This window comes from Peromyscus eremicus, chromosome 7 (genome assembly GCF_949786415.1).
Source record: "Peromyscus eremicus chromosome 7, PerEre_H2_v1, whole genome shotgun sequence".
NCBI lineage: Eukaryota > Metazoa > Chordata > Mammalia > Rodentia > Cricetidae > Peromyscus > Peromyscus eremicus.
The window spans coordinates 101,324,598-101,341,255 of NC_081422.1; the positions used below are offsets into that span (position 1 = coordinate 101,324,598).

Consider the following 16,658-nt stretch of genomic DNA (forward strand, 5'->3'; position numbering starts at 1 on the left):
TGATACTAGTAAACTTTTAATCATTGTTTCTACCCTAAAAGTATATAGAGGTATGTAACAGAACTCATTTGGTGCTTCACATAGCATGGATGAGAATTATTATTTCAATAGAATTACTTCATTTCATTCACAAATGCATTTAACTACAATAACTAGGTAAAATTAAATAATAATTTAAATGTCATACATAATTATCTATGTACATTATTAGCAACATTAGCTAATTACTACTGATTATTAATGTCTACTCCTGGAACTTTATTTTCCCATGATACATATTAAAGTAACAAAATCAAGTGTCTAATAGGTGATAAATTATTCATAGAATGTATATTCACAAAAGAAAACTTCACATATAAAACTGGTTTTAAAACACTTTAAGGGTTGGAGGTATAGCTCAATGATACAGCACTTATCTAGCATGCACAAAGCTCTTGGCTTGACCTCAGACAGTGAAAAAAATAAACTTTAGCTGAGGAGCCCCCAGTTGGATCAGGCCCTCTGGATAAGTGAGATAGTTGATTAGCTTGGACTGTTTGGGAGGCACCCAGGCAGTGGGACCAGGACCTGTCCTCAGTGCATGAGCTGGCTGTTTGGAACCTGGGGCCTATGCAGGGACACTTGGCTCAGCCTGGGAGAAGGGGACTGGACCTGCCTGGACCGAATCTACCAGATTGAGCTGAATCCCCAGGGGAGTCCTTGCCCTGGAGGAGATGGGAATGGGGGGTGCGATGGGGGTGGGGGTAGGGGCGGGAGGAGGGAGGACAGGGGAGTCCGTGGCTGATATGTAAAATTAAATTAAATTATAAATTAAAAAATAAAATAAAAAAATAAACTTTACAAAACAAACAGGTTTCAAAAATCCTGCCTCTTAACAGCAACCATCACTAGTATCAGGACTTTAATTCATTAATGTTTCCACATTTACTATCTAACTTTAGACTATGAGCTTCCAGGAAGCAAAGTATTGTTCTATTTATCTTTTTATTCTAATAGTGTATCAATATAAATAAAACTTAGAAATTAAGAAATACACAGACTACATTACTCCTCCTGACAATTTTCCTCCAGTTGAGAGGTTTCCAGCCCCTTACAATCTCTAGTTCATTTAGTCTATCAAATTTACCCATATGAAAACAAACCTATGCATCTTTGGACACAGTATTAAACTGAATAATGTAATTAACTGCCTGATGTATACACTGGGGACTGTGTTAAAAATTGTGAGTCGTAGGGCTGGAGAGATGAATAAGCAGCTAAGAGCACTGGCTGCTCTTCCAGAGGACTCAGGTTTAAGTCTCAGCATCCACATGGCAGCTCACAACTACCTGTAACTCCAGTTTCGGGTGATGTGACACCCTCAACAAAGACATACATGCAGGCAAAACAGACAATGCACATAAAATAAAAATTACATATATTTATATATAAGAATTTTGAGTCTTACAAGAAAATATAAGGTATCTGATCAGGATTATCAATGACACTTTAATTTTGATAAATAATATAGTCAAGTGATTGGCTTCAGAAATGGGAGAACATTTATACATTAAAATATCAATTACATTTTAAAAATAAAGGCATTATTTTGAAATATATTAATTAGTACTAAAAAACAATAGGATAACAGAATTTCAAAGTAATACAACACTGCATGAAAGGGTAAGAATGAAGTAGGGGTTACAATGCATTGAGCAACATGCCAAAGCATGGCACAATTTGGATACTCTCTTTGTAATTTCCACCTGTATCCAGTTCATAAACATTAATACAAACATTTTGGTGTTGCTTTTAAAAAATGCTTTAGTATCTTCTGCAGAACTGACTTTCTGTTGTTGACAAATGGGTTTAAACTTGTTGAGGAAGATGAAAAAGGAAGAAACATAACAGCTTTCCTCAAACAATAAAAATTTAAACTGTGCATTTAAAGAAATTTCATTAATAATTAATACCTAACACTTGCAATTGGGGCTTTTTTTTCTAATGAAAAAGACAATGCACTAAATGCAACATAAATTCTATTTATGAAGGTGTTTTGTTTTTGTTTTTGCTTTTGTTTTTGGAGACAGGGTTTCTCTGTGTAGCTTTGTGCCTTTCCTGGATCTCTCTCTGTAGACCAGGCTGGCCTCGAACTCACAAAGATCCGCCTGCCTCTGCCTCCCAAGTGCTGTGATTAAAGGCGTGCGCCACCACTGCCCAGCATTATAAAGGTGTTTTTTTAAAGAAAATGTTTGACAAAGAGTACTAGAGTTAGAAAGTTTCAGGCTTAGATTTATAATCTCTAATTTTATCTAAATTTTAATATAAAAGGACTTTTTTGAACCTCACTGATAACTTTTAAGATTTAGCAAAAATGTATGAATTATCATCCATTTCCTTTATATAAAAAATTTGTTTTTTTAATTTTTATTTTACTATTTGCTATTTATGTGTATAGGTACTTTGCCTGTATTGTGTGTGTACAATGTGTGTGCCTGGTACCTGTAGTGACCAGAAAATGATGTCGATCCCTTGGGACTAGTATTACAGATAGTTGTTAGTTGCCATGTGGGTACTGGGAATCAAACCCAGGAAGAAGATCCAACGCTCTTAACTGCTGAGTCATTTCTCTAACCTCATAAAAGATTTAATTCTTGAGAGAAAAAGAGAAAGAGACAGAGAGACAGAGAGAATGTGTGTATATCTTATGTGTGTCTACATGCTTATGAATCCAGGTGCTCATGTAGGCCAGAAGAAGTTATCAGATCCTCTGTAACTGGAGTTACAAGCATTTGTATGCTGCCTGACAAGGGTGCTGAGAACAGAATTTGGGATGTCAGTAAGAGGAGTAGTATGTCCTCTACACACACCAGGCCCACATTATTTATACGTCTGTATATGAGCTAATATATATCCCTAAGTGGTGAATTTGTAAACTCTCAATCAGTTTTTCTTCATTATAGCTAATTCTTTTTTGTTGGTTTATTTGTTTATTTGTGTTTTCAAGACAGGGTCTCACTATGTATCCTCTGGCTGTCCTGGAAGTCACTATGAAGACCAAGCTAGCCTAGACTCACAGAGAACAGCCTGCCTCTGCTTTGGAGTGCTAGGATTAAATGAATGCACCTCTATGCCCAGCTTATTATATACCTGATTCTTTCATTGTAAAAATAAATGCACAACACAAAAGAAAATAAAATAGAAAATAAAAGTCTTGAATTTAAGCTTTTGTGATACATCAGTATTTTGACAAAAAAGCAATAAAAGAACAGCATGTATTTTAAGAGCTAAATATCTTTAAAGGCTTACAATAAAAATTACTAGTCTTTTGACCATCTGTCCTGCTTCATAGAGAGAAACAGTTTTAACTCCTTACTGTGTTTTTCTCCAGAATTTATCAAATACTTCTAAATGTTACATTTATAATGTTCTCTTTTATTCCAAATTTAAAATGATCTAATCACTTTTTATTACAGCAGTTAACTCTTGTTTACATCTTCTTCTGTTCATCTATCTTCCTTTCAAAACTTTTGGTTAAAACTATTCATAACACTATAATCTAAATATTGTTCACAGTTAAGTAAGTCAATATACTTCAATTTTAGTCCTCTTGTTTCATATTTTTATCATGGATATAATTCTTTTTCTTTAAATTATGGTCATTCTTTGTTATCAGTCAGAAATTTGTTCTAGGCCTCCTCATAGATACCAAAACCTCCAGGATGGATACAGCCTACACACATTCTGCTCTTTAACTCATCTCTCAACTACTTAAAATATCAACTACAATGTAAATGTTATATAATGAGTGGCTATACCATCCTGCTTAGGAATAGCTTCTTGTTTTTGGGGGGGTTTTTTTTGTTTGTTTTTCGAGACAGGGTTTCTCTGTGTAGCTTTGCGCCTTTCCTGGAACTCACTTGGTAGCCCAGGCTGGCCTCGAACTCACAGAAATCCACCTGGCTCTGCCTCCCGAGTGCTGGGATTAAAGGCGTGCGCCACCACCGCCCGGCTGGTTTTTTTTTTTAACGTGACACAAACGAGCTATCTGAAAAGAGGGAACCACAATTAAGAAAATGCCTCCATAAGACTGGCCTGTAGCAAGCCTGTGAGACATTCTCTTAATTAGTGATTGATGTGAGAAGGCCCATCCCATTGTGGGTGGTGCCACCCCTGGACAGATGGTCCTGGGGTGTCTGAGAAGGCAGGTTGAGCTAGCCTTAGGGAACAGGCCAGTAAGAGCATTCCTCTATGGCCTTTGCTTCAGTTCCTGCCTTGAGTTCTTGCCTTGACTTCCTTTGATGAGGGACTGTGATGTAGAAGGGGAATCGAAATAAACCCTTTTGTCCCCAAACTGCTTTTGGTCATGGTGTTTTATCACAGCAGCAGAAATCTTAAGTAAGATATGTGGTTTAGAATAATACATGTTTAAAACAGACATAACTTTTTTCCTGATTATTTTATATTAGAAGTTGGTAAAAAATCCTCAGATATGGAACCTACAGATAGGAAATACCAATTGTAAAGGGTCTTTTCCTATGTCCTCCAATAGCTCTATAAAATATTTTTCAATTACATGCTCTAGAAAAATTAAGGTTGTCAGATAATTTAGTTTTTCTTCTACAGATAATCTTCCTGGTTACTTTCTTCTCATCTAATGTAGACCAGTTCTCAACAGTTTTTCTCTTAAATACTTGTACAAATGATACCTTGGGACTTCCTTACCCTGACTGCATCATAATTCTTTGCCCATTTCATTTGGGGCAGGTTCCATTTGGATGGCACATAGTACCTTTGGTCTCCTCCCATCCTCCCATCCTCCACCCCTTTTCTACTTCATTTTGAAGGAATAATTTATTCTTCAGTACTATCTTGAAAAGAGTCTCTCCCCTCCCCCTCTCCACGCCTTTGTGTCTGTTTTTCCTTTTGAAAGTCCATTAATCCCATTATACTGAGATTAAATCTCTCATCTTTGTAGCTTCTCTCTCCTACTTTTATTCTCTTAAGATTTCTTTTTCATTATTTTACAACATGTGTAGGCATATGTGTCTGCATGAAGGAATGTGCATGTGAGTGCAGGTGCCTGTGGAGACCAGAGGCATCAAATCTCTGGGAACTGGAGTTACTCTGGAAGGTGCCAGAATAAAAACTGAGTCCTCTGGAAGAGAAGTAAGTGCTCTCAACCACTGAGCCATCTACCTTATCCTTTTCCATCTTATTATGATGTTTGCAAATTCATGTCCTCTTCTACTATAATTACTATTGTTGTGTGTGCACACATATTCATATCCTATTGAGTCTAGTTATTGTTGCCTATATGTACATGGGAACAGAACTGACCACTTGGGCATGGGCAATCTAGATTGTTAGGGGACCTGACTCTCATTTCCCCAATTGCCTGTAGCTTCTAAACTAGGGGTAGAAGTTCATGAGCTCTTTGCTCAACCATTCTGGTATGCTGACTTGTATGGTCTCGTGTGGGTCTTGTACAAGTAATCACAGCTGTTGAGAGTTCGTGGAGCAACATCCTCCTCATGTTATCAAAGTAGTTCTCCCTGTTCTCTGACTCTTTTCTTCACACCCTCTTTCACAATTACTCTCTGAGCCTTGGGCACAGGAGTTGTGTTATATTGGTGTCCCACTTGGGGATAAGTCAGGAAGATTTTTCTTTCTTTCTTTCTTTTTCGTTTTTTTTTTTTTAGTTTTTTTTGTTTTTTTTTTTTTAGTTTTTTTTTTTTTTTTTTTTTTTTTAGTTTTTTAATACAGAGTTTCGCTGTGTAGGCCTGGATGTCCTGGAACTCATTCTGTCTATCAGGCTAGCCTCAAATTCAGAGATCCATCTGCCTCTGCCTGGCAAGTGTTTGGATTAAAGGCATGTGTTACCACCATGCAGCTGGTTTCAATTTTTAAAAGCTGTGTGGATTATTGTACTCTTTCTGTATTTGTTTTCTCCTTTTTCTTTGCAGGCAACAATCACCGTTTTCTCCTACTTAGATCTTCCATACATTACTTGTGCTGTTCTCTAATTTTTATGTAGGGATTTTTGTTCATTCATGTATGGCTATCCAAAAGTACTATGTGGGATCTGTTATCATTGGGTTTCACTGTAGAAATCCTCTTGCTGAGAAAAGAAAGCAATCCTCTTGCTGAGCTTCAAATATAGATAGTTTTCCTGATGATGCTAAAATTACTATAGCTAAACTTTACTCCTGAACCACAGACTTTAAATACAATTTTTTGAAGTTTAGAAGATACAATATACTTGAAAACAAAATATACAGTATTCTTGGTTCCCCATTGCTTACCCCAAAAGCTGATTCTTCTGTATAGTTCCCCATTGTCCTTTTATCATCTGGGCAGATCAAACACAGGAGTCACTGTTCTTTGATCTATCTCTTTCCTGTACATGTGCATACCAATTCAATCTATCAACAACTGGCTCTAATGCCAAAGTATATTCAATATTGAACACCTTCTTACCACTTCTACTGTCCTGGCTCCAGTCTAAACTACTGAAATTAATGTCTCTTACTTAAATGACTTCACTGTGGTTTCATTTTATGATCTGAAAAACTTACCATGTCACTATCATGTTCTATCAGACTTCTGGAGAGAATTTAATTTGGGGCCTACAAAGCTCTTCACAATTTGGCTCCTGACTCTCTCTTAGCCAAAATTACCTCACATTTCCTGGAACTGCCATTTCCTTATGTTGTGTGCCATTCTTGGAAGTTCCTTCCTTACCTTTTCTGGTCTCCAGAACACCAATCATTAATTCTAATAACATCAGCATACACCTTATTTATGTTGTGCAGTACATGCAAGGGTAATTATTTGTGATGTATCCACTAAGAGCTTCTAACATAGGTTCATGATAGCACTAATCAGTACTATTCTAAATAAAAGTATTTCATTTTCTTAAGTTTCTAAAACTTGCAGGTTTTCATCATATATTCTGAATCACTACAAACTCTTTAAAAGTGAAGTTCCTTAGTCTGAACTTCTCACCTTAAGTTTCTACTATATTTTGTTTTTGTTTTTGTTTTTTTTTGGTTTTTCGAGACAGGGTTTCTCTGTGTAGCTTTGTGCCTTTCCTGGAACTCACTTGGTAGTCCAGGCTGGCCTCGAACTCACAGAGATCCGCCTCCCGAGTGCTGGGATTAAAGGTGTGCGCCACCACAAGTTTCTACTATATTTTACATCATAATGTTGTAGGTTTCTTTTTTTACTTATTATTCAGCGTGTAAAATATAATTGTGGTTATCAGTCAACCCTATAGATTTTTTTTCATTAAAATGGTTACTTAGATCTATTGATCTTTTATTTTATGCCCAAAATTTTATATACACTTAGTTATACACAATGTCATATTTCTATAATTATTATATGACTTAGGTATTATACAGTAATACATGGTCTATTGTTAGAAGTGGTTAAATAACTATGTCACACAACTACTAAATAATATGACAGGGGTTTAAGGCTCATCATTTTTATTGAGTATCCTTTAGTCTGAGTTTATAATTCAATATCATAACTAGAAAAAATTACATTAAGTGGAGGCCAATTTTATTTGTTCAGTATATTTTTATAATAAACAATATACATCTAAGGATCTGTCAGATATTTATAGGCTTTGTTATCCACAATATTCATCCCAAGAATGGAAACCCCTGTATGTTAAGAGTACTTGAGTTCCCTCCATTTTCTAACTGTTTATAGACCACATATACAAACTATGAGGATGGTGATTGACAGCAGGACCCTGAATATGCTTCTTAACAACATCATGTCTCTAGAACGATTAGCATATTATTTTCAGGTTCAATAACTTTTTTTTAAATCATTGTTCTAACTAACAACTGGTTCTTTGCTACGTTAGTCATCTTTTCATTATAAAAGGAAAGACTCATGCAATGACCACAGGACCCGGTGCCACTGCCTGGATGCCTCCCAAACAGATCAGGCCAATCAACTGTCTCACCCACTCAGAGGGCCTGATCCAGTTGGTGACCCCTCAGCCATTGGTTCATATTTCATGTGTTTCCGTTTGTTTGGCTATTTGTCTCTGTGCTCATTGCATGAGTCGGCTGTTTGAAACCTGGGGCCTATGCAGGGTCCCTTGGCTCGGCCTGGGAGGAGGGGACTGGACCTACCTGGACTGAGTCCACCAGGTTGATCTCAGTCTGTGGGGAAGGCTTTGCCCTGGAGGAGATTGGAATGGGGGGCGGGCTGGGGGGAAGGTGAGGGGGGCGGGAGGGGGGAGAACAAGGGAATCCGTGGCTGATATGTAGAACTGAATTGTATTGCAAAATAAAAATTTAAAAAAAATAAAAAATAAAAGGAAAGACAGGAGTATATAATGTTATTAACTACCACAAGTGGTAGAGAAACCAACAGAGCAAAATTAACAGAGAAGTAATCCCTAGAAAGTATAGTGAGTTCAACATCTCTGCTTTGTATTTACACTTGGAAAGTGTGACGTCAGAGTAAAATTAGTTGTTTCTTAAATACGGAGACAGAAGCAAAAGGGCAGTTTTTAAAATGTTGCTTTAAAAAAACATACAATTTACAACATTATCAGGGGAAAACAAAGGAGAAAAATGAGCTGTAAAGGAACAATCCATTCCTTGTTAAGATTTCTTACCATTTTATAGAGATCTGAGACACTAATCTGGTCTGAATCCACTACTTCAAAGTCCTTCCGAGGCACCAAGTCCAGGCCCAAATGCCTAATAAAGAGAAAGACCACAGTCAGTTGTAAGTGCTCAGATTACTCACCTCTTTCTATGGAACTAGAAACCTCTACGTGTCTCGATTTTGTAGACAGAGTTTCAAGCACTGCCCTAGAAGTGATATGCCTTTATCTAGCAACATCAAATTGTGTTCACTTTGGGGCAAATAAATGAAGCTAGGGATTTTAAGACACAATTCTAGTTACTAAGCTGTTCCATCTCATAATTACAAAAGTTTTCATTTAGTATGTTTATAACAGTACTTTAAGAATACTTTTTATTAGACAAATAATAAGCCATTTTTTATTTCTCTGTTTCTCCCACCATACTAGTATGTTCAAGGTTAAATTATGAATCATTTTCATCCCAAGGAAAAAAATTAACACACAAAATTAATGTCCTAGCACCATACATGATAGTGCACACCTTTAATTCCAGCACTCAAAGGCAGAAGCAGGCAGACTTCTGTGAGTTCAAAGCCAATATAGGCTCCAAAACAAGTTCCAGGTCAGTCAGGACTATACAGTGAGACTCTATCTCAACAAAACAAAACAAAAATCATGTCCTAGAAATTTGTTTTAGTTTAGCTGTATACTGTTTCCAATTTAATACTAACATTGGTAAGTCCTGAACATATATAAGCTGTAATATTTTTAACATTAGACAGAAGTTAAAGGAATACTACTACTCAAGCAACAGAATTTACAAGATACAGTATAATTTTGGACAGGAAAAAAAAGAAGTGATGATAATATTCATTTGATTATGTGGTAGCATTAAGCAGTGGAAAGAACTCACTAGAAACAGTATTTTTGGATTCACATATCTAACATAATTTATAGTCAATAACTTTTAGTCCTTGTCTCACAGTCTAAGATACTAGCTCTAAACATGAAGATCAGTTAAGTTAGAGGGTTGTGAACCTATGACACTAGATTGGGGGAGATCATATATGAATTTCTTTTCTAAAGAGGAGAGCTTACTTATCAGGGTTTCAGAGATGGTTCTATGATCACCTGACTTCAAATAAGGTTATGAATTACTATGGCTGGCAAAAGTATTCCATGGAAATTTTTAAAAGAAACAACAATTACCCTACTTTAACTAAGCTATAAACCTTCTCATAATATGCTAGCAAAATTAATTCTGTAAGCTCTTTCAGTACACAGACCCCTACTCATTTAAGATAAAGTCAGTTGTGCATTTAAAATGTAGGTTTATTTTACTTATAACTTATAATTTCCTTGTACTAGCTTGTTTGTTTGTTTGTTTGTTTTTGTCAACTTGACACAAGCTGGAGTCACTTGGGAAGAGAGAACCTCGATTGAGAAAATGCCTCCATCAAATTGGCCTGTGAGCTAGTCTGTTGGATATTTTCTCAATTAAAATTGATGTGGGAGTATACCCACTGTGGGCAGTATCATCCCTGGGCAGGTGGTCCTAGGTTTTATAGGAGGGCAGGCTGGGCAGGCCATGAAGAGGAAGCCAGTAAGCTGTGTTTTTCCATGATCTCTGCTTTACTTCTCACCTGGAGTTCCTATCTTCACTCCCCTTCAGGATGAACTATAAGCTGTAAGAGGAAATAAACACTTTCCTCCCCAAGCTGCTTTTGATCTTGTGGTGTTTATCATGACATCAAAAAACAAACTAAGGCAATCTTGTTCATAGCAAAATATCCAATATGAAAGTATCAAATTATAAGGTGATGATAAAATAAAAATGGAAAATCAAAACTATGAGGAAGATAGAAGCAAGCATATTAACAGTATATTAAAAGCAAGGATTAACAGTAAAATAATTACTATAATTAAGAATGAAAAGTGTATGCCAGTACTTATGTTAAAAAACTAAAGCTATAAAATTATCTTTAAAAATATTTTCCAAAGTCTTTATAAGCCATGTCATTTAAATTTTTCTACTAAAAAAAAAAAGACATATACAAAAGCAGATTGGTAAGTGTCTCTAAATCCCAGTACTCACTGAGGCAAGAAGATAATGAGTTGTAGGCCAGCCTAGGTTACATAATAAGATCTGTGTCCATGAGAGAGAAGAACAAACGAAGGAGAAGCATGGGTAGGAGAGAACAAAATATTTCATATATATTCTTCAACTGCTTCAAGTTCAGAGATGTACAGCTGTCTCTTGAGATCCAAGAGGGATTAGTATGAAAAGCACTCAAGAACACCCAAATCCAAGGATGTTCAAGACTATTACATAAAACAGCTACAATTTGCACTTAATGCATATACATATTCAATACAATTGCATATAATACACAATTTTTCTGTATACTTTGTCATCTCTACATTATTTGTAATACGTACAATGTAGATGCTATATAAATAGTTGCTGAATTGCATTGTTTAGGAAATAATAAGAAAAACATGTAATTTAAGAAAAACATTTTCCATTTTATGGTCAATTTAATCTATGTATGTGGAAATGGAACTTGAAATATAGAGGGCCAAATGCATAAGGAGTAGCCTAAGTATAATAATTAAGTAACAAAAAAAGAAACTAAGCAAAATAATCCAATGCTTTACGTACAAGAACTAAAGAAAACTCTCATTGGTATCTAAATAAGTGGGGCAGGAATTGAATGTAAATGTGTTCTGGCCACTGTGGAACACATGTAATGATGGGCCTGGGGCCTTCGCTTGCTTGTCCACTCAGCCACACAACCATGCACCATCCCACCCAATCTATACATAAATTTTCTGAAGTTTTTTTTAATCACATCATACTAACAGTATTAGATATAGGGAACATACCAGTTTTGAGTCAAGCAAATGTTATTTATCATACTTTCTCCTTTGAGAACAGTGCTTTCCTGTTCCTAGAAGTAGCCAGAATGAAGTGCCCTTTCAGTACATTGATTTCATTATCTTGGGAAATAAGAGAATAATTAAGGAATGATCTAGTAACAACTGAAAACTGAATTATATGTATTATGACCATTTTTTAAAATAAAAGATTTATTTCATTTTTAATCATGTGTATTCATGTGTTGTCTAAGCGGGAGATATGTGCATGTTAGGGGAGTTGCCTGAAGAGGCAAAAAGAAGGCACCAGCTCTGCTGGAGCTGGAGTTACAGGGAGTTGTGAGCTATTTTGACATAGTGCTGGGAACCAAACGCAGGTCTTCTGCAAAATCAAGATGCGCTCTTGACTGGTGATCCATCTTTCCAGCCCTAATATGATCATTTTCAGTTAAGGAAGAAAAATTTGCAAAAGTTAAACTAGTAACTAGTCTCATTTGAAGAAAGCAGAGTAACTACATAAGGAGATGTAATCTATACATGTTCCCTACAAATCTAATATCCTGAAAAAGAGGTTCCTGGCCACTTTTTCCTTTTTTTGGTTTTTCGAGACAGGGTTTCTCTGTGTAGCTTTGCGCCTTTCCTGGAACTCACTTGGTAGCCCAGGCTGGCCTCGAACTCACAGAGATCCGCCTGTCTCTGCCTCCCGAGTGCTGGGATTAAAGGCGTGCGCCACCACCGCCCGGCCACTTTTTCCTATAAATTACTTCAAAGACTGTGAACTGAAATGCAAGAAACAGTCAACATGATTTCTTTCTATCTTTATTCAAAGGGAGTCAACAGCAGTACAGCAGAATAATAAAAAGGGCTCCAATGTCTGATCGTATGCTTTTTATTTTAATTTTTTCCACCAATCCACATTGACTGATATAGTCTCATTAGCTATTTTAAGGATTGATGCATGTAAACATTTGCCAGTGCCTGGCATTGTGGACAGCTACTGTGATTATAATTATTCCTATGTATAACATCATCAACCCTTTCCAACCCTCCCCCCTTTGTTGTTCCCCACCCCCTCTCCCTGCCGTTCTGTCATTCTAAGAATTGAACTAAGGGCTTTGCATATGCTAGGTAAGTATTCCACCACTGAGCTACCATCTGAGTCCCTTCTTCTTACTTTTTGAGTAGTTATTTGAGCTGACCTTGACCTATCCCTATAGTGTAGGTGGCCTTAATATTTGATCCTCATGCTTCAATCTCCCAAGTAGTTAGAGTATAGGCCTGTACTATAACATCGAGCTAGATACATTTTTTTTAAGGAAGGAAAATGAAGGTTTAGAGAGATTAAAGGTGGCCTCCTAAGGAGAAATGAGTTTTTATTTGGTCTATCTTTCTCTGAACTGATAGTATTTCAATTATAACCACTATCTTTCTGTTAATAACTGTCTAAGTACTAACGGCTACAAGTGACTGTATTTATAATAGATTAGTTATAATAGTTTGGGGGTTAATTCTCAATACTTCAATCTAGAAAGGAAGAAATACTAATTCATTAATGAATAACCACCAGGTATGGTAAGAGTTTATTTTAATACAAAAATACATTTATATACTAACTACCAAGGGAGGGATTGTACTTACTACAAAATATGATGATAGGAAGAGAGGAAAGGGTAGAGAGAGAGGAGTAAGAGGGTGGAGAGGATCTGGGAGAAAATGAAAGAAAGGTGGAGAAGGAAAAGGGAGAGAAGGAGAAAGAGACAAACTGATTGGTCTGAAAATAAAACTTGAAGGATTTTTTTCTGACTACACACAGTCAAAATTCTTAAACAGAATAAGAATGGCTGCTGAAGACACTACCTCAACCACAAGAAGAACCTGAGAAGTCATTGGTATTTCTGCTGGTTCTTTATGTTCTACAAAGAAAAAATGACCATATCTTTAATCAGGAATCCTAGTTTAAAATCTACTGAGAGGAAATTGACTGAGTGACACATTTTATATATTACAAACCAAACTCCTGCTTGTGATACTTACTCAAACCACAATTATCTAGATAAAGGACATAAACTAAATGGGGGAGAGAAACAGAGAAACATGAAGGAGCTGTTACAGGTAAAAATCTGATAGTGGAGGTAGAAAAGAGGAGGAGGAGAAGAGTTATAAAGAGAAAGTGAGGTTAAGAAAGAACAAAAGGCTAAGCAGATGCAGGTACATACGACCGTAACTCTTAGGATACTGAGGTGGAATAATTACAAATTCAAAGCTAGGCTATAGTGAGACTAGATCTGAAACAAAACAAAAATAAAATAATTAGAATTATAAATTTATAAATGATTCATTTAAAATTTTTTGAGTTTGCAATAAAAATACCAATTTCATTTTACAATATAAAGTACAGAAACGTTTTTGTTTGTTTTTTTAAGATAGGGTTTCACTGTGTAACAGCCTTGGCTGTTCTGGAATTCACTCTGTAGACCAGGCTGGCCTCAAACTCACAGAAATCCACCTGCCTCTGCCTCCTGAGTGCTGGGATTAAAGGCGTGCCATCACCCGACAGAAACATAATTTTAACTCAACAAAAGTTTATAAAATACTTGCATATTATACAGATCTGAACTCCCCCCCCAAAAAATGCAACACATCAAATTCTATAATTTTAAACGAGTATATGTAACTACAGCACACTTGAGAGTTACCATGCTATTCTGTTGTTCACAGGCGTCACAGCTGAGTAGGATGGCTGGGTGCTTCCCTCCTTTGGAAGCTTTCATGACACCTTCTGGCATCATGAGAGCAAGCAAACTTCTCTTTTCAAGGGACAGAGACCATTACAGAAAATCACAACCAATCACAATGCAGAGTTCTGGAGCCCAGTCCCAATGGATACATCTAAAAACAAAAACAAAAAACAAAAAACAAAACAAACAAACAAAAAAAAACCCTCCCACACTTAAGGCTCAGGGAACACCACAGAAGAGGGAGAAGGATTCTAAGAGCCAGAGGAACAGGACGTTTGCTGTGAGATTGTGTCTTCTAGTAATGTCAGAAGTTACACCCATAAAGTATCACCAACATAACTGCCAAACCATGAACTGAACAAGGCAACAACAATAGAAATGCTAAATAAGATAGGAGAAAGACCACAAGACTTAGCTCTATACAAAGGAATATATGCAACTAAAAAATACTGAGAGTGGGAGGAATAGTCTTCTCCAGGGAAGAGCACACCAATGGGTTAGGCAATACCAAGTGGCTAGCCCTGAAAACATAAACATCATACAAACTGATCAAGTTGTATTTAGGAATATATATGTATGTTAATATATATATTATATGCATGCATATATATATATGCATGCAATGACAATTAATGAAAAAAGGCTATGAACTTGAAAGAGGGCAAGCAGAGATACATGGGAGAGTTTGGGGTAAGAACAGAAAAGCAAGAAATGATATGATATATTATAATCTCAAAAAATAAAAGAAGCAATATCAACTTTTTAAAATGAAAGTTTTTGTCCCTTTGAGTATTTTTCTAAGAGAAAAATCAGTTTATCTGTGTCAATTCTAGATTGCTATAATTTTAATTTACCTATTTTATATTTTTCTATAGTGATGAAATTAGAGACTTGCAGAAAAGCCTTTATGAAAGGTATTGAAAAATTAATAAATTGAAAATTAATTACTAGGTACATAATTTTTTAACTCTTTGCGCTGAATAGAATTATTGGACTTATTCTTTATATAGGATACTTTAGAAGAGAGAATGAACAGTTCACTTGAAAAGAACTTTGTATTACACCCTTCCTGTATCACAGTTCCTAAAAATATAAGAACACAATATTGTTGGTCATGGTGGCACACGCCTTTAATCACAGCACTTGGGAGCCAGAAGCAGGTGATCTCAAGGCCTGCATAGTGAGCTCTAGGCCTACATAGTGAGATCCTGTCTTTAAAAAAAATAAGTTCTGTGTTTACTTTAAAATTTAAGAAAAGAACATGGAATGAGAGATGGGAGAACAACAGGAAGGAAAGGAGGAGAAGCAATACTAGGAGAAAAGTAAACTAAAAACCAAATAACATCTAAACTACAAACACTGGTGACATGTAACTGAGTTTTAAGATGCACACAAATAGGTACAGTCCTCTGAAAGTATTGAGTTTTAGGATTCACCCTAGGTACAAATGCCAGTTCCAGCACCCACTACATGACAGAACACCAAGGAGAGTGCTTCTTGGTCATAGTTCCCTCACTAGGTAAGAAAAAAGCAAACTATAATATGTCACAGCTTATAGGAAAGGCATAAAAGTTTAGCATATGGTCGGGCAGTGGTGGCGCACGCCTTTAATCCCAGCACTCGGGAGGCAGAGGCAGGTGGATCTCTGTGAGTTTGAGGCCAGCCTGGTCTACAGAGTGAGTTCCAGGAAAGGCACAAAAACTACACAGAGAAACCTTGTCTCGAAAAAACAACAACAACAAAAAAAAGTTTAGCATATGACTAGTACTTAATTACATGAAATAAAACATTAAAATGTGTTCATAAAATACTGACAGTGCATCTACTACATGCCAATATATGCTATGTGCCAATGTTTTATGGCACTTATATAAGAATAGTAGAATACAAAGTGTAGAAATATTCTGGTATACACAAGAAAGATGGATATGGTTTTCCGACTCAACTTTGGTGTGAAATAGTCTCTTTTACATAATTTAAAGGCAGGAAGCATCTTAACAGTAAATCATCTCTTCTTTTGAAAATACTAAGGAAAAATTAAAGCTCAAGCAAGAACTAGAAGTTATATCATTTCTGAGCAAACATTTTTGGATTTGTCTATGTGCTTGTTTGTTTAAATAGAGATCAAAAAGTCAATTAAATGATTACTAATGATATTCTGCTATACTCATAGATCAATGCCTAGCCCAATCATCATCAGAGAGGCTTTATCCAGCAACTGATGGGAAGCAGATGCAAAGATCCACAGCCAAACATTAAGCAGAGCTCAGAGAACCCAGCAGAAGAGGAAGAGGAAGGACTGTAGCAGCCAGAGGGATCAAGGACACCAGAAGAAAATAGCCCACAGAATCAAGTAAGCAGGGCTCATAGGGGCTTATAGACACTGAAGCGGCAATCATGGAGCCTACATGTGTCTGTGCTAGATCCTCTGCATATATGTTGTA

General features: G+C 36.3%; 1 protein-coding gene across 1 annotated transcript in view; it reads right to left on the reverse strand.

Annotated features, from left to right (window-relative positions):
- Window positions 1–16,658, reverse strand: part of Dock3 (dedicator of cytokinesis 3) — a 350,576-nt gene that overhangs the window by 182,322 nt on the left and 151,596 nt on the right. Inside the window, exon 7 of the mRNA XM_059268544.1 lies at window positions 8,627–8,711. Coding sequence (XP_059124527.1) covers window positions 8,627–8,711 — 85 coding nt within the window. The remainder of the gene's footprint in view (window positions 1–8,626; window positions 8,712–16,658) is intronic.